Here is a 25,912-nt window from a genome sequence, read left to right as displayed (position 1 = left end):
GAACTCCAATTAAAAGAAAATCGACCATCCAATTCTTATCCTGAATAACTAAGTATTTACTGGTCCTCTTCCAGTCATTGGGCTCGCTATCACCATACTCTCATGTAAGTACTCCATCCTGCAGTCTTCCTTTTCTAATATTCCAAAGAAGGGAATGCAGGAAAGTTAACCAATAGAAATGAGCAACATGGTAAGGAACAGGACTTATTTATTCGTTGTAGCGACCTTTAGTCCTTATCAGCTAATCCTTACTGATGGAAGAAAAGCCATGGCTTATGATGATGTCAAGGGACTCTTCTGAAAAAGAGGTAGAATAAGGATTTCCATTGCTCATGCTTTACCAAGAGGCTGAAGAGGACTTGCAAAGTCCAGAAGACTTAAACTTCACAAGGAGGTGGGCTGTTCAGACAGAGCATGCAGGCTTCGTAGGAACTGGCAAACAGACGAAGTGAAGATGAAGAAGGGTGATGGCTTAAACTGGCCTTGACTGGGGAAGAAGAGTAAAGAGGTTGTTGAGTAGAACTCCTGGAATCTTCTGCGTACCTGGAAGCAGGCAATTCATGGCCACCTAAAAGCCCCAAAAACTTTACATGGGGTGAGCAATATGTGGCCAAATGTTTTAGCAGAGTTAGAAAAATATCCAGCAGTATTCCCTTTAAGCCAAATCTTTCTATGTGGAGTTTGCATTATCTGTCTGGGTACTTCGCCAGTGCCCTCCTCCCTCCCAGGTCTTGATCTATCACAGGGGTGTCCAAAGTCAGTCCTCAAGGGCCGCAGTCCAGAAAGTGTTCGATGAATCCCTCTTCCAACACACCTGGCCTCCATTAAATGGACCTAACAGCCAATGAAGTCCTGCACAGTGACTAATTACTTTGAGTCAGGTGTGTTGGAATAGGAATGCATAAAAAACAAAACAGAAGGAACAGAGGTCTGTTTTTTCTCTTGGTTTGCAAAGTTTTTCCAAAGCTGTTTAGGTTACCTCCTCGACGAGAACAGTTTAAAACAGCAAAATCAGACATTGGGCTGTTGAAATCACAGTTTACATGAAGCATAACATTATCTAAAGGTTCTGCTCAGTGACGGTAAAAGGCTGCAGTCTTTATTGGAAACTCAGTTTAATCTAGGGCGTAGAGGTAAAGGGAGCCAGACGGCTTAATGTATCAGGGGAATAATAAAGGGGGTGGAGAAGAAGCTTATTGGTTCTGGTTGAGAAAAGAAAAAAAATCCTGCGAAACATCTGTGGGTAGCCGTCTTTTACACCATTCCATACAGCATTAATGAAACTGCATGCTGGACTTCTAAAATATTTTCCACAGGACTTTGAAGTTATGACTCTAGGCTGATGTGAGGTTAGGTAAGGGGGTGTGAGTGGGTGCAAAACCAACATCAGCGCTGGTATTCAGTCAGGCATCTACACCCATTTGCTGACGAATAGCCTACTATATTATTTACACAGCTAGATTTCCAACTAAGCTTCTCTCATTCACATTTTTTAGACCTTTTGTCAGACGATGAAAAAATCAGAAATGGCTAAACTATATATTATTTTAAAGCCACTTTGTTAACTTATGGCCACTATCATGCTTGCTCTGCTCTGATAAGGTCCTGTTTATAAGTAGAAAATCATCTGGCAAAACAAAAAGCAAACATCTGCTCAGTGGTTTCAGATTTTTTTACATGTCAGAAAGTCTCCTGAGAAGAAAGTTGGAAGCATCAGATTGTCTCCTTTTTGTGAATCAACCGTTTAACTTTCAGACTGACAAAAAGTGTTTTTCCTTTTGTTTTGGACAGGAATAAATGTTTTTTAGCAAATGGTTGAGGTATTAAAAAGAAAACGTTAATAATAACGTAATCATTCAGTCATTTCTTTGAACCACCTAGTCTAATTAAGGGTCCCGGGGAAGCTGGAGCCTATCCCAGCAATCATTGGGCGAGAAGCAGGATACACCCTGGAGAGGTCGTTAATCTATCCCAGGGTCAATAAGGGACACACACACACACTCTGTGTGTTATATAATATAACAACAGTGAGATGGTGGAAATTTCAAACAGTAGTGTTATAACAAACACTTAGAATGGGTTTTAAATACCCAAACTAGTTGGCTGAGATTGCTCAGGCAGCTTTATTTCCACATTTTTTAAAGAAATTCATCTAAGTCACTGCAAATTTACCTCTACCAGATGGTAGACCAGGACCTTACAGTGTAAAGCATAACTTTTCTCTGTTTCTGCTCAGGATCTGTTGGATGGTGTGGAGCTTAGAACCAGGCGTTCCTCCAGCTCCGCCTTCACCGACTCTCCTACACTCAGTCGCCATGGAGGATCCCCACTCCATTATTATCTTCCTGGTAATGTTCCCACTCATGCAAAGACTCCCAAACATAGAACATGACAGGTCCCTGATTAGAAATGTGAACCGCACAAGCTGGAAGTGGAGTGAGGTGTGATGTTATTCCACAGTCATACATATACACACAAGTACGCATTCATAAAATGTATCAGGTTGTCAGTGTGTGTGTCCTTCATTTGCCTGTCTGTCTTTCTGTTTGGGGACATGGGCCATTTATGCTTTGGTTTCTCTCGCTGTGCTTGCCTGGGCTGACTGCAGAGAGTGGCAGGAGTTCACCTTATTACAGTCAGCCAGAGCCCAGGTGTACTACACCCACCACCTCCACCTTTCAAGCCCCCAAGCATTTCCATCTGCCAGGTAGGCTGTCATTCCCAACCCCAACCCCTGACCCAAGCTAATCCAAATAACCCCATTTGGCAGCTCAAACTGCAAGCCAAAAGTTATGAATCAGCTTCTTCGCCCTGTGAATTATAATAGCAGACTCTGCTTATTGTCTTCATCATCAAATCTTCTTTTAGTATTCAGTTGAAATTTTGGACAAAACTCTGACCCACATTTGCCTCTTAACCCTAGAACACTAAGGTTGGGTGATTTTTACCCATGCTACACTAATCTTCACGAGAAACTCATGCAACATTAGTGTTCTAGGGTTAAAGACACGCAGTTTCCCCTACCTTCAGGTATACAAAATGATGTGCTATCATCAGCTTCATCCATTAATCCATTGACTATTATTAGGATTCTTATTTCTCTTTGGTATTTTTGTAAATAGATTATTTTCCATTTTGAACCATTTCTAAGACAAACCAAGATGACAAAAAAAAAAACCTACTTTTCAGATTTGTGCAACAAAGGTTTTCTAGCCCACCCAACAAACCATAGATATGATTATTTTACAGTCACCTACCATCAAGAACTGAAAATAATGCATACTGTATAGTGGTCCACATAGTTATGCCGGATCAGTTTTATCTTTTGATTTTTTTTTTTAATGTGGTTTTAGTCAGAGCCAGATCGATGCTGTTTTATTTGGGCCAATAACGATGTACAGTATAGTGTTGCTGTAAAAACACAAATGAAAAGGGTTAAATTTAACTTTTAACCAGTATAGCTTTACAAACTAGAGAGCAGCTTATAGTGAAAACATCGTTTCATGTCACATCACAGCTGCTCAGCTAGGTTTTTGAGGTGTGATTGTTGTAAACAGGTAAACAGAGTCAGAACCACTATTGATCTCTCATTTTATTTGTTATTTTTAATCAAATGAAATACTGAAATACCCAAAAGCCTTCCTTATCTTTAGATGTATGCTTTGGAGAAAAAAAAATAAGAACATAATACCCCACTTTAGATTTTTACAGCAAAATGAATAAGGCTATCCTCCCTTTTGTGTTCTGTAGTGGAGCATTTGATTCATCTTGCCAATCTCTTCTGGATGACCACTTTTATGAAACAACTTATGCAAGCTGACTGTTTTCCATAAGTGCATCAACCCCTCCATTTCATCAGTTTAATGCCTACTTCCACCCTGAATGTTTCCAAGTTTCCTGCACTTTAAAGGGCTTCATCTTTTCACAGCAAGCTGTGCCTATTCCAGCATCCCTTCCGCCTTCCTTCAGTCTATTTCTGAATGCAGCTTTTCCTTTGCTGTGTTTTTTGGGGTGTGTGCGTGTGTGTGTTTGTGTATGTGTGTGTGGTAGCGGTGGTGGTGGGTGGGGGGGGCATACTTTTTCTTTGCCAGGCCTGCTGCTTTCATGCTTTTTGAGACTGAGCAAAATTTATTTGGCTCATGCTTTTATCCAAAGTGCCTACAAGGGCATAAAGATTTAGTATGTATGACCCACTGGGACTCAAACTTCCAGCTTAGTCAGGTTGGTGGCTCTCCCTGTTCAGTGAAGGGAATTATAGATAAATATATTTTACTCTATGTCTTTTTGTCCTGCTATGGACTGGCGACCTGTCCATGGTCTCCCCTGCCTTTCGCCCAAAGACTGCTGGGATAGGCTCCAGCTTCCCCGCGACCCTTAATCGGACTAAGCAGTTAGGATAATGAATGAATGAATGTCTCTTTGTCTTTTTATGTTGGAGCAATTTTTAAACTATTTTTACTCACTGTGGCATATGCTTGTGGTGCTTTTCCTCAATCAGTATGACTGACTGCACAAAACATTCCAGTAAATGAGTGCTACAAAATCCATTTCTGTCAATTCTCAGTTTGTCCTTCTTCTTGTTATCCTGCTTCCCCCTCTTCTCCACCCTTGAAGATCTCTCATCCAGCCTCTTAAATCCTGTGCCATCTGCTCCTCCTTTTGTATAAAACCTATGAAGCCGTATTAATCAGCCTCTCTGCATGTCAGTCAGGTTGTTTGGATGCACATCACTGCCCCTGCTACACTCGTTTACTGCTTGTATTGTCAGCTTTTATGATTCAGAAGAATGTTAATCTACACAGCTAATTTTGGGGGGGGTGAAACTATTTTTGTTCCTTATTCTTCTCATTTTGAATTTCTGATTTAATTTGTTCAACTAAGAATAATTTTGTTTCTGTTCATAGCTTCCGATGAAGCCAACATCTACAGGAAACCCCCCATCTATAAGAGACAAGGTTGGTGAAATCCTTGCAATCTTCAAATAGCCAGTAGATTTGTACACGCTTTGCACAAAATCTACTTGACAAAATGAACTAAATGAAATATTTATAAAGATGTCCCAAGCTGATCTCATAGTAATCAGTAAAAAATTTCTCCTGGAAGGCTGCACGGACATGATTCAGTCAGAATAGACCGTATATCAAAGATGGACGGTGTCTCTCGCGGTAAAATGTGAAGCCTATGAGGAAGTGCATGACACTGCAGTTCCCCCTTCATCCACTAGGGGCTGGTTGCAAAACAGAGCAAATCCCCATAGACTCCCATGTTAAAAAGGCCAACTTCATGGCAGAAATAAACATGTTTACAGCCTGGTTCAAAAATCCATTTTTGGTTTATAGGTCAGGTTTACCTTCATGACAACTGTGGGGAGAGTAAATTTTTTTTCTAACTCGCCCGTTTAAAAGTAATTTAATCTTGAAGTTCGGCATATTTAGGAGCATGTCCTTTTGATTGACAGGTACCGATCTCCCGCTTCAAGTAAGAACGTGAAACAGTAACAACGTGACTTAGCTTTAGCCCTTTAGCTTAGCTTTAGCTTTAGCTCTTCAGAAACCTATGGGTGACATCACAGAGTCTATGTCCATCTCTATATACAGTCTCTATATACATGTTTCAGACCCAGGGTCTGCTGTCCTGAGGAGCTAAAGCAGTTGCCTCTGTATATTGGCAGCTGCCCAACTAGTTGAGCTTGAATCAACCTCATAGTTGACAATAAAAAATGATATATATATTTATCAGCAAACATGCCAGAGTGAACGTTTCAACTTCTAACTTAATGATTTGCATTAAATTATTGACTGTTTAGAAAATAATTGAAAGACTTGTATTATTTAGCACTTTTCCAGTCATGTTGACTCCTCTAAGTGCTTTACCCAACATGTCACAGTCGCCTATTCACACAGGTTGCAATGCAGGCTTCAACCTTTCTGGTTGGAAGACAACTCCTCCTACACCTGAGCTACAGTAAAATACGCTACAACATACAGTAAAATATTTTGTGTGTTCAGATGATGATAAATGATATCATATGATGTGTTTCCGCTCCTCCATCATTACATTGGGATGCGCACTTAGCTTTCAGTATGAATGATGTGAAATGTTAAATTTAAAAATGATTCTGCGCTCAGACTTTCAACATGAATTACAACTTGAAAAGCTGTATTCATTCATAACTATAATGAAGGCATTTCTCTCACATCACGCTGTAGTAATGTAGAGACTATAGGTTAACTATTTGAAACTTAAGACAAGGTCTTGAGGGGGATTTAAGCTTTGATCGCTGTCATGTCAAAAGTCAGAAAACAGATTCAGCTGGTGATTCAAGAGGTGAAGTCAAATTAGAGAAGCAATGCCAAATCCTCGGTGGGTAGGTGATTGATTAGTGCACAGATGGCAGGTCCTTCAGAGTTACAGTTCCTCGGAAAGACCTCTGCATGATTTACAATGAGCTACAAAATGCTGACAAACCACCTCTCCTCACTTTGAGCCAGCGAACTGTGATTTGGGTCATTCATTTGAATTTAAATTTCAAGAGTGAATCATGTTGCAGAGCAGTTTTCACATTATGGCAAAATACCATATTCAGCTGAATATACAGCATATTAGTACTACAATTATGAGACTTTCATAGTTTGCAGAAAGACAAATGCAGAAACTTTCATGCCTCCAAAATACATGTCCTTTTTCTGTTTTTTTTTGTTTTTTTTAAGTCTTTTGTGCAGTTAGTGTTTCATCTGCAGCAATCAGTAGGATCTTCTGTTAGAAAATGGACAAGAGTGTAAATGTGCAACATTTAAACCAACTCAAATCGTATTTGGAGAGCAATTCGGTTTTAAATTTAGGCAATTATTCACTTTGCTCAGATGAGGAAAATCCATGTTGGGACATTGTTCTTGCAATCTGCTAAGTATTTGTTGAACAGGTTGTATATTTTTGCACTTGTTGCAAATGCTGATAAAATGGCTCTTCTTTTCAATGAAAGAATAGGTGGCAGTCAGCTTGATAAGCAGCCATTGTCGTATTCAGTCTCCAGTGTTTAGCACATCCTCTAACCATCACTCTCTGATGCACAGGGAGCAGATTGACCTGTATCCTGCCTTGATATTCAGTGACTTTACCAAAAGTAAAAACAATATAAAGTGTTAAGGATGGGGAAATTTTTCCCTCGGTGATATAACAACACGTTCTTTACTGTTATTGGACCAGCTCAGATAATTCTGCCTGTCCAAGCGTGACACTTCAGGTGCACCCCTTGTTTAAAACCAGTCCAGCAAGTGGTAAGCTGAAAGCAATAAAATCAAATTATAATACGTCACACAATATCAGTTAAGGCATAATGTCTCTTTAAGTAGCTCTTTTCAGTTCAATACAATTCAAATTTTATTTATATAGCACATTTAACACAACCTCCAATGACCAAAGTGCTAAACAAAAATAAAATTAATTTAAAAGTATGCAAACCAATGATATCAATAAAAAAAATTTCTTTTAAACCAAAGATATATAACCAAAGATATATCTTTGGTTTAAAAGAAAATACTATGAGGATAACAGGTAAAACATTTATAAACAACAATAAAACCAAAACGAGATAATAAAAATGAAATAAGTAGACATTTAAATAAAAAATAAAAATGAAACTAACCAAGGTATCCTGTTTGCTAAGTTTTAATTGCCAGGGAGAAGTAATGGGCTTTTAAGAAAGATTTAAACTGCTCGAAGGAGTTTGAGGCCCTAACAGAGAGTGGAAGGCTGTTCCACAGTCAAAGAGCTGCCACTGAAAAAAGCTCTAGCTCCTCTAGTTTTGAGCCTGGTTTTAGGCACTGCCAACAGGAGCTGATCTGCAGACCTTAGGGCTCTTGACGGAGCATAGGACAGCAGAAGCTCAGTTAAATAAGGCGGGGCCATAAAATGCAAACACTTAAAAACAATTAACTTATACTTAAATTGGACACTAAAGTTCTACTTAACTTTATTTGTATAGCGCCACTTCCCAACAATGTTGTCACAGGGCCCTTTACATACACAAATCAACATACACATCATTTCAAGTAAATTCATACATATCCTATAATAGAAAGCAACTGATTGCATCAAGTCATGACTTCGATCCAATCCCCCATCCTGAGCATGCACAAGGCGACAGTGGGAAGGAAAAAACTCCCCTTTAACAGGAAGAAAACCTCCGGCAGAAACCAGCTCAGGGAGGGCAGCCATCTGCCTTGACTGGTTGGGGTGGAGAGGACAGGAAAGACAGATCAACATGTATAACTGCACTTATTCAGGAAGACCTGCAGAAAATAAGGGGGGAAAAAAAGTTCACTGGGATCCAGTGAAGGGAGGCCAGTGCAAGAGTAATGTGCTCCCATCGCTTGGTTGTTGTTAAAAGACGGGCTGCAGCATTCTGCACATTCTGCAAGTGCTGGAGGGAACCCTGGTCCAACCCGATGTAAAATGAGTTACAGTAATCTAGTCGTGTTGTAACAAAAGCATGAATTGCTCTTTCAAAATTAACCTGCAGGAGATACTTCTTTATTTTTTAAAGAAGTCTCAACTGAAAAAAGCTTGACCTAATGACACAACTGATTTGTTTGTCAAACTTAAATATACCTTTAAAAATCACTTACGGTTCCCTGCAGAGTTATGTGAGTAGGATGACATAGGACCAATAATACTGTCATGTCCATGCAGAGGGTTTGTTTGGCCACAAACCACAATTTTTGTTCTACTTCGGTTTAGGTTTAGAAAATTACCCCTTATCCATGAATGCACATCATGCAGACAGTCTTGTAGAGTTTTCACTGTAGACCTGCTGTCACTGGCACTTACAGGCAAATAAATTTGAATGTCATCTGCAAAACAGTGAAAAGAAATGTTGTGCTTTTTAAACATAGAGCCCAGGGGAATCGTGTATAGGGAGAAAAGGACAGGTGCCAAGATTGATCTCTGGGGAACCCCATAATTGAGGGGAGACACAGTAGAGGAGCACTGGCCTAAACTAACACAATAGTTCCTGTTAGTCAAGTAAAATTGACACCATTTTAGTGCTGTGCCCTTAACACCTACACATGTCTCCAAGCGAGTTTCTTTTGGCTCTTTTGGTCATGTAGCAAAGAAACTGAGAGACAACTTTCTCTTTTAGTAAAGATGAATCAAAGCCAAACTGATTCAGAGGTTAGTTTTACACTAAAATGATTGATGAATTCAGTTCTCTAGTATGTGATTGCTGCCGTTTCTCATCCTTCCCATACCCCTTTGAGATGGTCAAAAAATAAAATCCAAAATATTGTATTTTTTCTTTAAAAGGGTTGTGCTCTTTGTTCCACAGAAAGACTTTACAAACCCAACTGCTGCTGTTATTTACTGTACAACTTAGTCTATCGACAGTATATGTAACAAATATTTAGAATATTTTGAAGTTCAAAACACGGTTTAAAGCTTGAGAAATTATGAGGTGGCAGAATTTCTTTCATATAAGTCAATTGGCCTGCCCTCATGTCCAAAATTATAAACCCGACATTACCTGTTCAGGAGCTGATTTGTTGACGTAAACAACCTTTGTGACATTGAAAATCTGGGGTCCAACATGAAATTACCCTGCTAAGCCACAAATCCTGCTTTGTGCAGCCCTCCGGATGGCTGAACAGACAACCCGGCTGAGAGTGGTGAGAAGGAAGGTTATGTCAGGTACATCGATGGAGCAGGTGTACTGACTGAGATGAAGCCTGCAACAACTGAAGAGGAGGGTATGCCAAGAGAATGACAACCTCTTCTAGGGGAAAATAAAAAAAGAGACAATGTCCAAAACTATAAAATATATCAAATTTGAGTTGTGGACAAACCTATCCAATAAACATACCGTAATATTTGGGCAACATGTTTAGATCCTTGTGAATATTTCACATCATTACCTATTTTTATTCCACTGCCAGTGTCGTTGCAACACAACCAACAACCTAGTCTGCTGAACAGAAGTTGTGCATCACACATCACATTTTCTCTGACCTCCTTTCTGTTACCTGTTCCTTTATTTATTTTATGTATCTTCTCTTTACTCCTTATTTCTTCTCCCATGCTGTTTTCTTCCCTCTTTGTGAGTAAATCCTTTATGTCAAGAGCTCTTTGTTGTCATCGTGTTCCTCATACACATGCAGGAAAAGACTTCATACTCAAGCTGGTCCGAGAAATGTTTAGAAATAAGCAGTCAACTAACAACAAAAAAGTTATTTATTATTGTGATACTGGAAATCACTGTGTTTCTAGGGCAACATGAGGTTTTGACATGAAAAGTAAATTGTTGAAAATCCGTCATTAAAGAAAAAGGCCCTCTCCTTGTAACAAAAACTTTTTTATTTCTCTAATTATCCTCCCATCAGACTTATCTGCCTCTCCTTCAGCAAATAAGAGGAAGACCAATGAAAATCTCTTCAATTCTAGTTGTCTCTCTGCCTCCTCTAACTCCAGCCACCTTTATCACACGGACTCCAACTACTATCCCTATATCGGCTCTCCAAAAGGTACAGCTGTCCTTATTTAACCACTTTGTTTATTCTTTTCTTTTACACTGTTGCAATGCTGCATAAGTACATGATTGCATATTTATGTGCATTACCTCAAAGTACCTTGGGCTCAAGGAGAACTTTTAAATGTGAACTCCCAAATGCAGACATGTTCACTTCTCACTTGCTCTCTTTTACCCCCCATTTCCTGTCACTCCCTCCATCTTTCTCTGTGTAGTCTCAAGGGTGAGAAGGTTTTCATCTGGAGGAGAGGAGGATGGATGGAATCATAATATAAACAGGGTAAGAGATGAAAACATCCTCCTGCTTCTCCCTTTTTATAATTTAAGTGAGTGTTAATATTTAATGAGCCTGTTAATTAAATGCTTCTTGCCAACTTCACTCACTGGTCATAACACAAAGTGATGCTCTGCACTCTTCTCACCATCTTTCCCCTAATATCCTACCTTCAATTACAACCACATCTCCCTCTCATTCTGCCATGTTCCATCATCATCTATCAACTCATACATCCATCCAACTCGACTCTTATTGCTACATCTATCTTTTGTACCTTCACTTCTCATCCCTTTAACTATTTTTTTTTTAATCCTCCCATCTGATTAACCCCCACAGGGAATTGGCAGGATGATTCTGAAGGAGGAGATGAAAGCTCGATCAGGTCGTTATGACAATGATACGTGGGGGAGCAGACGCAGTTCCCGATGTAACAGCAAGGAGGCCCTGAACAACCTGGAATATAGCTCCCTTAATGGCTGTAAGCGTCAGAACTGTCATTTTTACTAATCTTTCTTTTTTATTTTTTGCCTTTTTAAGTTTTAAAATAGTTAAGACAGAGCGGAGTATGACTGCCAATATAGGTGCCGAGGCAGATGGTTAAATTTGATCAATACTGTTTATCTGTTTTTTTGTCTGTCTGTTCCGCAAAAAACAAACAAACAAACAAAAAATAATTTCATGTCGGGGCTTTTAAATAAAGCTGCAGATTCAGACTTTCTCAGAAATGGGGAGAGAAAAGGAGAGCACTGGTTTTGATGGGTGATGTGCTCTCTAAATTGTCTGTACATTTTACGTCATTTACCAGACATTATGTGTGTTATGTATGTTTTTTTTTTAGCTTTTCATCTTTTATTTGATGCTTCTCTCAAGAGATCTGCAGCTACAAGACATAAAGAAACTACAAGAAATAACTCAAATATTAAGGATCAAATAAAAAAGGTTTTTATTAGAGCACATAACGGCTCATTAAGACTGCTTTATGGCCACGCTGTCAAAATGTCTGTAAGGATGGCAATTCTGCTCCAGTCTGTCTCCTAATCGTTCCCTCTTCCAGTCAAATCTGAAATATCTTAAAGACTTTTTAATGAACTATGCAGAAATTTTGCATAAGCAGTCATGATCCCAAGAGGATTAATCCTATTGGTTGGTGATTCCGGAGCAGAAAATTAATTTACAGTTATTCAGATAGTAGTTAAATATTGTATCTTGCAGACTACAGTCTCTGTAGTTGCTTGACAAGGAAAGTATTTTTTTTTATAAAGCACGTATCATGAGGCAACCTGCTGTGCTGTCCATAAGCAAAAGAAACAGACCAGTGAGTACATACAGAGAGGTACATATGATACAGATATCAATGCAAAATGCCTCACTATGACAGACATCCCTATCATTATCATCACCACTGCTGTGCTTGCTTGAGAAAATATATTTAAAAAGAAAACTCCATTAAGTAAAATATCTGGCAATTGTTTTCAGACTTGCCTTAAATGAAGTAATGTTTGAGCAGACTTTGCTTTTCTGGTCGTTTGTTCCAGATATAAGGAGAATAAAAACTAAACGCTGATTCTCCTCGTTTAGTTTTAACTCTCGGGAGGGAAAGAGACATTTGATGTACTGTTAGTTTGCAACAGCAAACATTTACAGTCCAATTCTTTGGTGCCCAGGAATCCCATGTACAGATCTAAGAATCGGAGTAACATTATGTTCAGGTCTTTATGGGGGCATGAGCAGCGGCATTTTGCAGATGTCCTAAAGAATATTTAGAGACCTGTAAAAACTTTAAAACAGTAGTCGAGCCTATAAAAAACAATGCAGGAACAAGTTTATTTTAAGTCATGTTGAGGCTTCAGTCCTCTTTTAGTAGACTCTGTTTTCTACTGTTATTGGACTGCTTCCTAGTACATTTATAAAATACTTTCCATTCGGTTGAACTATAACTTGTAATAAAATCATCGAGCAAAAATTGTACCTTTTACACAGTCATTATTCCTTTATCCACAATTATTTTGTTCGATAAACATAAACATGTGGCCACGCAGACACACAGTTTTAATATTTCATCTAAAACATCCTAAAGGCAGCATTTTCATGTACAAGGGTTAATTATTTTAAAAAAGAAAATAAATTAAAAGAAAAAAAAAAAAAAAAAAAAAAAAAAAAAAATATATATATATATATATATATATATATATATATATATATATATATATATATATATATATATATATATATATATATATAGATAGATAGATGTTTAGGCAAGAAGACAAACAGGTTAAGGTAAGTCATGTGATGAAGATGGCAACAGACTCATTTTTTGAGAAATATTAAAACTGTGTGTCTGCGTATATATATATATATATATATATATATATATATATATATATATATATATATATATATATATATATATATATATATATATATATATATATTACAAGAACAAAGAATTTATAGGCAATTCTTAGACTGAATGATTGAGTCCCGTTGTGATGCTGACCAAGCATTACCGAGGGTGGTGTGTTCAGATTTTGTATCAACTCATTCATTGATCGTCCTCCTCTTTGCCTTCAGTAGCTTGTAAAAGTGAGGCAAAGATTGAGTGATTCATAAGGAATGAAAAGGGAGAGTGAGAGTTTGCTGTAGGTGGAAGCCAGATGGGAATAACAGAAGTTGGGAGTTATAACAAAAGAGGCAGAGAGTGAACACAATAAAAAGTGAATTAGATGTGAGAGAGAGCATGAGAGTAAGGAGCTAAAGCAATTTGGAGCTGCTCAGAGATGATCAATGACATGAAGTCCAGGAGGTAAATCAGGGTTAGAGAGCAGGGAGGGAGAAATTAACTCTGTGAACAGCAGATATTGTTTATATTGTTTGGTTATTGTGGGTTTTATGGTATCTATTATTATAGTCCTGGCTGAAAATCCTGACAGCTTTTATTCATCTGTTTTACAGAGGAAGCTGATACCAAAAAGTGATGGAAGAAGTTAAAACTTATTGACTAATTTAAGTCATGTAACATTTGGATCAGGTGCTATTTTTCCTGTTAGAGACAAGTTCATCGCAAATAAAATGTTTGCATTCATTCTTAAGTAAATCATGTCCAACATTAATTGAATGTCATTATTGTTCTTAGCGACCACTTCACTTTGATCCATTTTCTAAACCTGCTTACATCAGAGGTTCAGAGGTTAAATATCAAGTGTGTTGATGTCAGAGGTCTGTTGGTTTTTGCTCAGTCAGTAGAACAATCTTCCTGCAGTGGGAAGATTGGAGGTTTGATTCCTGTATGCCTCCCCAAAGAGCAAATTTTTGCTTTTCATGTGCAATCCAACGGTCATCCACTTCTGAAATTAATCCAATACCTTTAAGAGGAATGTAGTAGAGACAGAGCTCTATAACATGTTAGCATTGTCTGTGTCCTAAATGCATGTATTTAAATTAAATCTTGAAAGTAAAATATTATTTCACAATCTCATGCCTTTATTTCGGTGTCCACAATATGCGTGATGATGTGTAAGAAAAATAACCAGTCAAATCCAAGGATGCAGTGCATTAAACTTACCAAGAACCATGTCTGGGTGACATATAAACATAAACATTTTTAACATGAATTGCACAAGTATAAACCCAGCTGTTGATGAACAGTGGTGCACATGGTGCTTTATATTTCCTATGATGTGTAGGTCATGATGGTGATTAAGCCTGCGTGTTTATGCTGTGAGCAACATATCCACACACAGCTGAGGTTTTATAGATATTTCACAGCAGCTGGATTTATTATTTCCCCCTTGCTGAAACCTTCACTGTGTGCTAGATTATTAACTCTGCTGAACACAGTCTCTTGTGTTGTTTATGCTTATATAATAATAGATACTGAGATGAATGCATATGCAAAAGACAGTAGGGCTGCAAGCTGCAATAAAATTTGGTTTTAAAGAGAAGGTGGCAAAAAAGGAATCCAAGTTTTTTACTTTGTTCTTTTAGTTTGTCCATTGATTCATATCTTTTTGCCAAAATGTTCTTGATTTGGTCGAATTTTCTGGCACATGTTTGATCGAATTTCATTATGGGTAATATTTATTCTCAGCAATGTTGGGTCGTTATATGTGTATAACTCATCAATTAAATAACTCAACCACCAGCAAAGCAGGTGTCTTTCAAGCTCTAACTGGGTAATTCTTTTGCTTTAGCATATGATTTGTGGTGGATTTTAATATCTAAAAATGCTTAAAACTTGACTTCTGAATCTTTCTGAAGCTACACAATGCAACAAACAAGAATATAAAAGTTGATAAAAACTTAAGACAAGTGAGTTCTGATCCCAGAGATTTGTCTGTTTTTCTGGATATGAAGGTGGTGAAATTAAAGCAGCCATCCCATCTCTCTGTCCTCAGCTCCAAGGTCCATCAGCAGTGCCGACAATGGTGAGTGTTTCATCCATGTGTTTTTTTTCTTTCTGCATTCATCCTGAGAAGGGCAGTGGCACAGCGAACCTCTTCATCTCTGTCATCTGGTTGGTTCTGCTGTGGCAGCAGCAGATCTTTAAGTGGGAGACAGTTACCAGCTCACAGTTGGGCACACAAACACTACTTTATCTGATGGATTTCAGGCAGAAGGATAAATGTTAATGTAGCACAGGCTTGTATTTATTACTTCTTTTTTACATAAAAAAAAAAAAAAGAAGCAGAGATACTAGATTCACTGACATGAATCCCTCTGAAACCATCTGTTTCATAACCTGCCAGTTAAAACCACGTTTCACTGTATCTGATTTCATCAATTTGGAAATAAACTTCTGTGATGGGTCTTTATCATCACTACTTGCCTTTAGATCTTTACATAAATTAAGTGTGGGACCATTCAGCTAACTTAACTATCACTTTTATGGCTTGTGTAAGGACTTCTAAGCCCTCACATCCCAACTTTTTCCAGATTCGCCCAGGTATAATGATACTTTTTAACTATTAGAATAAATTTGTTGATTAGTATTGGTAAAAATAAATGAAAGTGCAAATAATGACTTAGAAAGCAGCAGTAGTAATTATATAGCAGCACAAATGCAACAACACTTAAATGCTGCCTAAGCTTGTATAGTTTCTGAGGTGTTTCCCATCAACACTAAACTGGAAAGCTGCATTTCTGCAACACCACATCTAATCTATGAGACGCTGTCTCACTTCTTTTTAAAAGAGTGTAGGAGATGACACACTCATTATAGTTCATCATCTCATACTGCGCTGTGGCTGTACACGCTGGCCAGAATTCTGCTGCATCATGGTGTTTTGCCCCAGCTCCCTGACATCGCTGTGTAATTCAATTTCTTTAAACATGAAAGTGAACAAGAGAAGTAGAGGCTGATAGAAAAGATAAACAAAGCAAGTAAACAGAGGAGAGAGAAAAGATGGAAGAGCAAACAACAGAGGAGGAGCCAGTGATGAAGCTTTGAAACAAGCTTGTAAAGCGGTGAAAGTAGATAAGACAGGCAGTAGAGCCGCTTTAATGGATCTGTGTGACACTGCTGTCCTCTGCTGCTGCTTCTTTAGCAGTGCACACCACAAACACAGGCCTGCTGCCTGGAGGATGTGTTTGATGCTGGTTAACGTTGGTTACCAGGAGGTTGCCATCATGCTGGAGATGTCAAAACAAAAAGCAGAGCTGAGCTGTTCACAGTATGACATAAAAATAGGTTAATAAATGAAAATCATTGTCTCATATTAGTCCTCCAGCAAGCTAGTTTGCATAGTAGCCCACATGCGGAATGTTTGTTCATTATGCCTCAAAAGTCCATCAGTTTATTGTGATATGGGATGTTGGATTAGAGTCATATGTCTACACAAGACTCTCTGTGCAAGTTTGTCATCATAGCCAATATTGTAGCAGCTCTGTTGTGACAGGAAAAAGAACGCAGATGATTAAATTTTTGCATCTAGTGTAACGGTAGACGTTCCCCGGTGTGATATTCTTAGAAACATGGAGAATAAAGATGGTTTGTGAAGCTTTTTCTCTACATTTTCAGCAACATGTCAGTAAGATGTTGTTGAGCTATCATATCTGAAAGCTTAGCCAACTTTACCTCAAGGATTGAACTGTAACAGGAAACTGTGACCCAGATTGACTGGATATTATGTGATGCATAGATATGAAAACATTTTCTGTAGCACTGTAAGATGTTGCCATGTGGAATTGGAGAAGCCAATTTGGCAACTTGGAAATAAATATTATTTGTAAAAAAGAACAGCTTTTGTGTAAGCCGCTGGAAAATCATAACTTACTTTGACAGAATTATTTTCAGTGCAGGAATGTGTGGAGCCTAAAAAAAAACATTTAGAGGCTGTGTACACTTTCTTCTTCTTTAAAAAACAAATACATTTAAAACACAAGCGGCACAAACAATAGAGGAATTGGACTTCTTAATAAAGTGAGTGTCTGTACTTATTTATGGACACATTTTTATGTTTATTCTTCCAGAATCATACGCTGCCAAATCTGCCTCGTTGCCAGGCTACGGCAGAAATGGAGTGAACAGGGTAAGCAGCGCGGGTTCTAGTCTGTGTGAGTGTGTATTTGTATTACTTACACTGTATTACTTGCACTCTATGGCTCTGATGAAAGTCTCTGCTTTCATAACATTTCTAGGAAAGGTTTTGGTAAAGTATGTTTGGGTTACTGTCAGAGTTGACATGTAGTCATGCTGAAAGTTCAGTAAGTTTCTGGGACATTAATAGAAGTTCTTGTAATGTTTTCAGAGCATCATTTTACTTTACAATTGGTTGAATTAAAAAGTATATTCCACGTTGGCTGGAAAAAAAAAACATCTGAACTGAAACAAATTAACTATTATTTTATTATATTGTTTTTATTTTTCAAGTGTTATTTTAATTTTTTTTTTTTAAATGAAAGTAAAGCTCAAAGAAAATGAACTATTATGTTTTCACTTTTTCTATTATATTAATAAAAAACCAGCATATACTGTATATTGAAAAATAATACAGTTTCAGACTTTGTTAAACCTGACTTGTTGGATTTCTACAGAAAACACAGATTACTATTATATTTCATTACTTTCACCAGGGAAGTTATGTTTGAGCCTGTTTGTCTGTCCATCTATCTGTTTGTTGGCAACTTTTTGCTTTAACAAATTAGATTTTTGAGCTGGGTTTTTTTTTTCTGAAAATGAGCCTACATCTAACTTCTATTCCAAGATTCAGTAAAACTTTCTGATGATCTGAAAGGAATTGCGGACACACTGAGGTATGTGTCCACAATAACTTTAAATGAATTAACATTATATGTTAATGATAAATACAAATAAAGTAAACACCCCCTTCACTTTTCTAGTTGTTGTTGCCATGCACTTCATCGCTGCCTCAGTTTGCTTCTGTGCTTTAAGGTCACTTGATGTCAGCCTACAGTTCTTGAGGGATCACCATGTGGTCACCCTTTCAGGCTCATTTTTTTCACAATACTCAGACACATTGATTTAAGTTGAGACAGACAGAAAGACAGCTAGATAGACAGCTAGATAGATAGATAGATAGATAGATAGATAGATAGATAGATAGATAGATAGATAGATAGATAGATAGATAGATAGATAGATAGATAGGTAGGTAGATAGATAGATAGATAGATAGATAGATAGATAGATAGATAGATAGATAGATAGATAGATAGATAGATAGATAGATAGATAGATAGATAGGTAGGTAGGTAGGTAGGTAGGTAGATAGATAGATAGATAGATAGATAGATAGATAGATAGATAGATAGGCAGGCAGGCAGGCAGGCAGGCAGGCAGGCAGGCAGGCAGGCAGGCAGATAGATAGATAGATAGATAGATAGATAGACAGACAGACAGACAGACAGACAGACAGACAGACAGACAGACAGACAGACAGACAGGTAGGTAGGTAGGTAGGTAGGTAGGTAGGTAGGTAGGTAGGTAGGTAGATAGATAGATAGATAGATAGATAGATAGATAGATAGATAGATAGATAGATAGATAGATAGATAGATAGATAGATGTTAGTTTCACAAATAAAAGAGCTACAGAGAGAGAATAAGACAAATGGGACCATTCACTAGGTGGTGATTTATGGCAAAGTCCTTCATTCCCTGCCTAACTTTAAAGACATTTGTATCAGTTTGGTTCTTGAGGCCAAGTGTGACAAGTAGCTAGACATTATCCTTTTATTATTGTGATGAATTTGTTGGTGCAGTCATTCACAGATTAAAGTCTCTTTCTGCTGTCTGCTATGGAGATAAATATGCTTTGCCAGGTCCACGCTTCCCTAAACTGGTTTTGTTGTGTTCTTGCAGCCGGGAAGTGCAGGTGGAGATTATTACCAGTATGACAGCAGTAATGCAGTGAACTGGCAAATCAGAGGTGAGCCCCTTTAATCTGCTCATCTCCTCTTCTTTAAGTTTAGTGAAAATTTACTTTGCCTTGTGAATCATGTTTTTCTTTTTTGTTTGTATGTTTTTTTAGTTTATGTATTGATTGTTCATGTGTGATTGTGTTTCTCTTCTTTTTTTCAGAATACAAGGTAAGCTGCTGCAGCAAACGTCAGGAAAAAGTTACTGAGCCAAGAAGGAAAGGTCTGGATTAATCTTTCATAAATCAGACCCATGTGTGGTTTCTTACCCTTGACTGGTGAATGCATCTCACTCCCTAACACCCACTCCACTCTGTGATATTTTGTCAAGCTGGCTGAGTCCAAAGAAAAAAGTCGCACACATATATAAATAATGGAACACTGACAAAGGAGTAACAGAATCCTTTGTCGTAGTGTGTGTGGTGTGTGAGAGCCAGCTACATTGTCTCTTCATGACAAGATGAGTCCGGAATACAATACACACATCAAGAGATAGATATTATTGTGACAAAGTGGGCTGCAGTTTTTGTTTGGAGAAGACATAACGTAAAATTGTTATCTAAAGTGATTTAAAAGGCAGCAAACCCTCTTTGGAATTATATAAGTACACCTACGTAAACTCAGATTTACATAATAGTTCACCTGATTTGTATCTATTATTAATGTGATTTGTAAGATAAATTCCACAACTTTCTTTGTATTTATGTTTATAACATAAACAGTCATATTTGTTTGCAGGGACAATGAAAAATACTTTTTTTAAGGTTCTCATTTTTGCCATTATTTCTGTATTTGGCCTTTGGAGGGTAACAGGAATAAAAACACATTTCTTTTGGTGTTTTAGTCATTTAGTCATTCTTTTGAAATCCTTTCCTGGTTTTTTAAGAATGTATATAACCTATTCTAAACAATATTACCACACAATGTTACTATGTATTTCCTCTCTTTTTTTATTTACATAAAGCATTTATGTTGCATTTCAGTGCATGGAGCTTATATGAATAACAGCTTGTATTGTTAAAGCAGGTGTTAAAATATCTGATTTGGCCACACATTGTTAACAATGCCTTCCTTGTTTCTGTTAGATCTATCCCTATGAAGCCCTCATGGTGTCCGTCAGAGGGCAGCAGCGTCTTCCCTGTGATGTGGACAGAGCCAGACTTGAGGTAACGTGCCTTAAAATATATCTCTTTCCCAAAGTTGTGTCACTACTCTTGCTCAACATATCGAAGCTCTAAAGTAAAGCAAAACACAAAAAGCTTTATATCCCCAACATGGTGCCTGGAAGTTAAGTATGCATCCTCTCATAGTCAAGCATAACAAATGGGAACACTGTGCATACTTCAATTAGTGGACATTAGAAGCTATTACAGCCTGACCATGATGAAATACTGACTACTCCTAAGAGGAGAGTTACTGGAAGACCAGTCAGGAATACAGATAAATACTTTTCTAAGTGGATATTTCAGCATTGAATAGATAGAGAAATTTAAAAAATGCTATTAAAATGGTCAAACAGGTGTTTTTGCCATGTCATTGTAGATATCTGTGAGCAGATTATTAAGGGGGCATCAATAAATGAAGGAATTTCCAGATGTCTACTAAAACATAGCTACATGTTGAAAGTCTGGGATTATCTCAAAACTTTCTGCATCCAGGGTAGCAATACAGAAACTAAAAGAAGGATTTTTTTATGAGTGTTTACAACAACAGCTTCATAACCTGGGTTTCTGAAAGCCTTTTAAGCCTGAAATGTTTTACTCAGTGTTGTTTGCATGGTTAAAGTCATTTCAGGTTGTCTGATCCCCTTCATTGCACGTTTTTATTGTTTTCTTCCAGAAAATACTCATATGATTAAATAATGTGGTTGTTCTTTTGTGATTTTATCTTCCTTTTCACAGCGTCACCTCTCACCAGAAGAGTTTTATAGAGTCTTTGGCATGTCCATGTCTGTGTTTGACCGTCTTGCTCAGTGGAAAAAGAATGAACTGAAGAAACAAGTCCGACTCTTCTGAGAAACGTCTTCAGATCTGTCTGACGCAGTGCAGTTCCAGCGTCAACAATGTGCTCTGAAAGCAGCTCCCATAAAAGTTTGCTGAACTCCAGAGTGAGTGATTTGTCAGACAAAAACTAGAAAAAGAAAACGTCTGGCCTCCTGCTTTTGGCATGCAGTAACTGGTGTACACTTAGCTTCTTAAGCAATATGTATGAAGTCAGCCAACTGGGTCAAATGGGAGAAATTGGGTGAGAGGAAGAAGAAGGCTGGAAGGAGAGCAGAGAGCAGAGCTGGGGCTTCGATCAGCACACAATTAAGATGACAGATACAAATGAGTGGCTGCTGCTCCCTCTCCGACCAGCAGACGGCAGTGTGCTGCAGTCTGAGCATTTGAGGTACTTTTTAACCAAACTAAGCATATGCAATATTCACAAAACATTCATGCCCCCCCCCAAAAAAAGATAAAGGGGTAAAAAAAAAATTATATTTAAAAAATGTGCTCCAGTTTTACCTAGACCAGACAAACACCACCTTCAGACACAAATAAGTGAAGAATAACCCAGTGTGAGTTAGTGTTAAGGCTATTGAACATGCACATCATTTGCAAATAGTGAAAACCAAAGGTTTTCTCCTGCTTTTGTTTTTCTAAGCTATGTAATTGACCTTGATGTCAGTGCATCTGAAGCCATATCAGTGTTAGGACTTATTTTTTACTGTTTTAGTAAACTGTACAGTTAAATACAAGGTGCTGTGGATGAGCTGTAAAATGGAGATTTTTGATAAGAAATCACTATCTCACACATTTTATTTTAAGAAATTCTAATTCATATTTGCAGCTGCAATTGAGAAAAACAGACTGAATTGTGTTTGTAAAGAGTGGTACGAGTTCACAATTACAGCTGAGGGTTTAACATTTTGAGTGGATGTGCATTCAGAATATATTCATTCATTCATTCATTTATTTTCCTAACCACTTAATCCTTTTCAGGGTTGCGGGGAAGCTGGAGCCTATCCCAGCAGTAAGTTCAGAATAAAGAGATCTAAATATTTAAATAAAGATCTAAATAAATAAAATAATTCTGATGGTAATTAAGGAAACATGTTGTAAGTCAAAGAGTCAGGAAGGAAATGGCTCCTACAAGGGAGATGGAATGTAATAACATAATTGCAAAGAGGATATTGGCAGACACCAAAAAAGGAAATCAAAAACAGATTTGTGTGTGATAAACAGGTGTGGTGTAAAAATACTGTCTGATAAACAGGTGTGGTGTAAAAATACTGTCTTCATTTGACTGGATTTTCTAAACAGCAGTTGTTGGATAGCTGATGTAAAAACAAATTAATGTCCTCTTTTTACTAAACACTGGTTGAAAGAGTTTGTTTTTGAATGTACTGTATCTGTGTGCAGGTGTTTACAAGTTGCAATGGTGAATTACTTTTACCACATTAGCTATGTATAAAACAACAAACTAATTTATTTCTTAATAATTGGAACAATCTGTTGTCTGTAGCTCCGTATTTCACTGCAACTTTTAAATAAATGATACATTTTCCAGAACCTTGAATGTTCACAGAAGTGAATGGAATTGAAACCAGTTTATTTGTGTCTGACTTTTCATTCTATTTTGTATGTCGTGGTCACTGGTTCAGCATGTTAATTTGTCTTATCTTACTCTATTTTTTTTTTTTTTTCAATGTGTCTTGTCCAACATTTAGGCAAGCAGAATGATTGTCTGGATGCTGTGTTCTGCTGAGCAAATTTACTTTGCCAAGGGAAGTTTTATAGATATAATGATCCCCTTGACTTTCTGAATTTTTGTTTTATGTGTTTATTTTGCGTTATTGTTTGCATTGTACAGTTTGTACTGCTGGACTGGACCGGAGAGGACAGAAGAAAGACAGAAAGAAAAAGAAGAGAAAACACCTCATAGGGAAAGTGAAAAAGATAAAGAGAGAGGGAAAAAAACAAAAAAAGACAAAACAAAACTAAACAAAAACTATCCTACAGATTTTTATGCATATATATATATATATATATATATATATATATATATATATATGTATGTATATATATATATATATATATATATATATATATATATATATATATATACATACATGCCAACTGTAGATCATAGTAACTAAACTATGAATCTCAAAGTTAAATATAAATGAGAAACATACAGAGAAAACTAGCTGCTGTTAGTGAATAAACCTGCGTGATGACTCGGTGGCTGTGTCACATGCAGAACATGCAGAGTGGAACGTGTTCAGAGAAGAGTGATCATGCCAGTGTGACCCCTCCCACCCAAAGGGAAGAGGCATGCCAGGAGGACTCCCTAGACCAGGGGTGTCAAACTCCAGTCCTCGAGGGCCAGTATCCAGCAGGGTTTTGTTGTTTCCCTCTACTAACACAGCTGATTCAAATCAAATAGATCCAGCAGCTTCTTGTCGACCTATTTAATAATTTCGGTAAGGCGTGTTGGAGCATGGTGACAACAAAAACCTGCAGGATACCGCCCCTGCAGGACTGGACTCTGACACCTGTGCCCTAGACCCAGGCCAACGGCAGCCACCGGCAGCCACCCCTAGGCACAGACCCCAAACGCCCCACCCCTGAGTCAGCCATGCGCCGACCCAGGAGGCGGCAGAGTCCCCCGCAGTCAGGGGGAACAGGCCCCAGCAGGCCCGGACCAGCCGGGCACCGGCCACCCAGGGCAGACAGAACGCGGGCCCCACGGCCCCAAGAGCCCAAAAGCAACCTCCCACCCCCGCAGACAGAGGATCTAGCCCACGCCAATGGAGGGCCAGGATCCCCAGACCGCCACCGAGCGGCAGCCAGGCCACACCCCAGTTATCTCGCTCTATTTAACTAATTATAGTCCAGAGAGGTGAGACCTAAATTCTTAATTTTACAAATTTATGAATCTGATAAATTATGTGGGAATGCTGAAAGGGACTGATAATTCTGTGACTTTTGTCAGAACTTTCCATCACCAAATCTGACAATAGTTTTAAAAGTTAACCACATTGGCAGCTGTTCTTGTAATTATGCATCATGGTTTCTTAAAATATTGCCCTTGTAAACATTTACCATGGTAGGATACTCAATTTTTGTGATATTAATACCTCTTGTGGCTATGACTCAGTATACAAGTTGATTTTTGATAGTTATCTATACTTCTGAGGTTTGCATTAATATTTACAGTAGCTACTCCAGAATCATACCTCACACTCTGCTACTACATGACACATTCTGTACTACTTCACAGCATAACAGTGGTGCTTGCTTTACTGTAGGGTAAATAATACAGTGCTAAAGGTCATGTAATATGTTCCTGCAAAGTATTTTTATTTAACACCAAGGTCCCACTACCTATACATACATTAGGATAACATGCAAACGCAGAAATGAAACTGTTCAAATCAAACTTTTCTGTTCCACATTTACATGCTTTGCTCACTCCGATTACTCCGAAAAATAACTAGGTTAGTTATCATGGTTATGCAGATGACACACGAATAAATACAATTATAGATTCTGGGAATTACTGTACCCTACAAAACTTCATCAAGTGTCTAAAGGATGTAAAAAAAAAAAACTGGAGGCTTTCTAATTTTTATAATTGATGAGGGCAAGACAGAGGTGATCATTTTGGGGCCGGAAGAGGCATGACTAAAAATCAGCACTCTGCTTGAATGTGTTATGTTAAGAAGCACAGACAGTCACATTTAATCACTTACAAAACAGCCTTTTATCACTTGAAGAATATTTCCATTGTCAATGTATTGATGTGTCAGATTTACGTGGAAAAAAAATGGTTCATGCATTTAGTTTCAGTAGACTGGACTAGTGTAACAGTCTATTCACAAGTTCACCACAAATGTTGATCAGACCTTTGCAGTTGATCCAGAAAAGGGACAGCTTGAGTTGTCACCAACACTAGAAAGGTGGATCATATTATTCATTTTGTGAGCTTCTTAAACTGGTTCCTTGTCCAACAAAATTTGATTTTAAAATGCACCTGCTAGTTGATAAAGCTCTAAATGGTTTGGGGCCAAACCACATCTCAGACCTTCTGATAAATAATGAACCTTCCAAGCAGATCAGAATACCAGGTGCAAGGTTCCTGTTTATTCTTAGATTTAAAACCAAACATGGAGAAACTGCATATAGTTTTTTTTCCATTCGCCTTTCATTTGGAATAGGCTCCCAAACAACAGCAGGTCAGTTGAAACTTTGGCTTCTTTTCAATCACTTCCTTAAATTTGTTACAATTGATCTGATTGGTAACTATTCAAGCTTTTACACACATCTCTATGCAGGGCCAGAGAAACCTACATTTTGTTACTGTTTTTTTGTTGTTCTTTTATTGATTTATTTATTTATTACAGATTTATTTCTTTCCTCCTTTCTATATTTATTTATTTATTCAAAATTGTCCTTTAACATAGAAGCTAGCTGGAAATAAGCTAAGTAATAATTAGCATTCACAAAGAGGAAAGTTATCTGTGGTAAACTGGTACAAGTTATTGTTGCATCTTTATGTTAATCTGATCATTAACTTTTTCATGCATGAATTAATAAAAAAAAAAAGCAAAAACAAAACAAAAAAACAACCTCCACAGACACATGCTATGATACTTTTTTGTTTATTAGTAACATTTAGAATTGACCATGAGTCGTGATTTATTTTAATTTATTCTAATAAATATTTATTAAATAAGATGTAATCATA

General features: G+C 37.6%; 1 protein-coding gene across 1 annotated transcript in view; it reads left to right on the top strand.

The window, feature by feature from the left end:
• LOC306761656 (actin-binding LIM protein 3-like) overlaps positions 1-21,207 on the top strand; it is a 56,520-nt gene extending 35,313 nt beyond the window's left edge. Inside the window, exons 11-23 of the mRNA XM_079247918.1 lie at positions 75-104; positions 2,237-2,348; positions 2,609-2,707; positions 4,905-4,955; positions 10,377-10,517; positions 10,738-10,802; positions 11,136-11,277; positions 15,197-15,226; positions 17,271-17,329; positions 19,122-19,188; positions 19,341-19,348; positions 20,263-20,343; positions 21,079-21,207. Coding sequence (XP_079104044.1) covers positions 75-104; positions 2,237-2,348; positions 2,609-2,707; positions 4,905-4,955; positions 10,377-10,517; positions 10,738-10,802; positions 11,136-11,277; positions 15,197-15,226; positions 17,271-17,329; positions 19,122-19,188; positions 19,341-19,348; positions 20,263-20,343; positions 21,079-21,192 — 999 coding nt within the window. The 3' untranslated portion in view covers positions 21,193-21,207. The remainder of the gene's footprint in view (positions 1-74; positions 105-2,236; positions 2,349-2,608; positions 2,708-4,904; positions 4,956-10,376; positions 10,518-10,737; positions 10,803-11,135; positions 11,278-15,196; positions 15,227-17,270; positions 17,330-19,121; positions 19,189-19,340; positions 19,349-20,262; positions 20,344-21,078) is intronic.
• The last annotated feature ends 4,705 nt before the right edge of the window (positions 21,208-25,912 follow it).

This window comes from Telmatherina bonti (genome assembly GCF_933228915.1).
Source record: "Telmatherina bonti genome assembly, chromosome: 10".
NCBI classification, from domain to species: Eukaryota; Metazoa; Chordata; class Actinopteri; order Atheriniformes; family Telmatherinidae; genus Telmatherina; species Telmatherina bonti.
The sequence above is the reverse complement of the archived record's forward strand: the minus strand, read 5'-3'. Positions and strand labels throughout refer to the sequence as shown.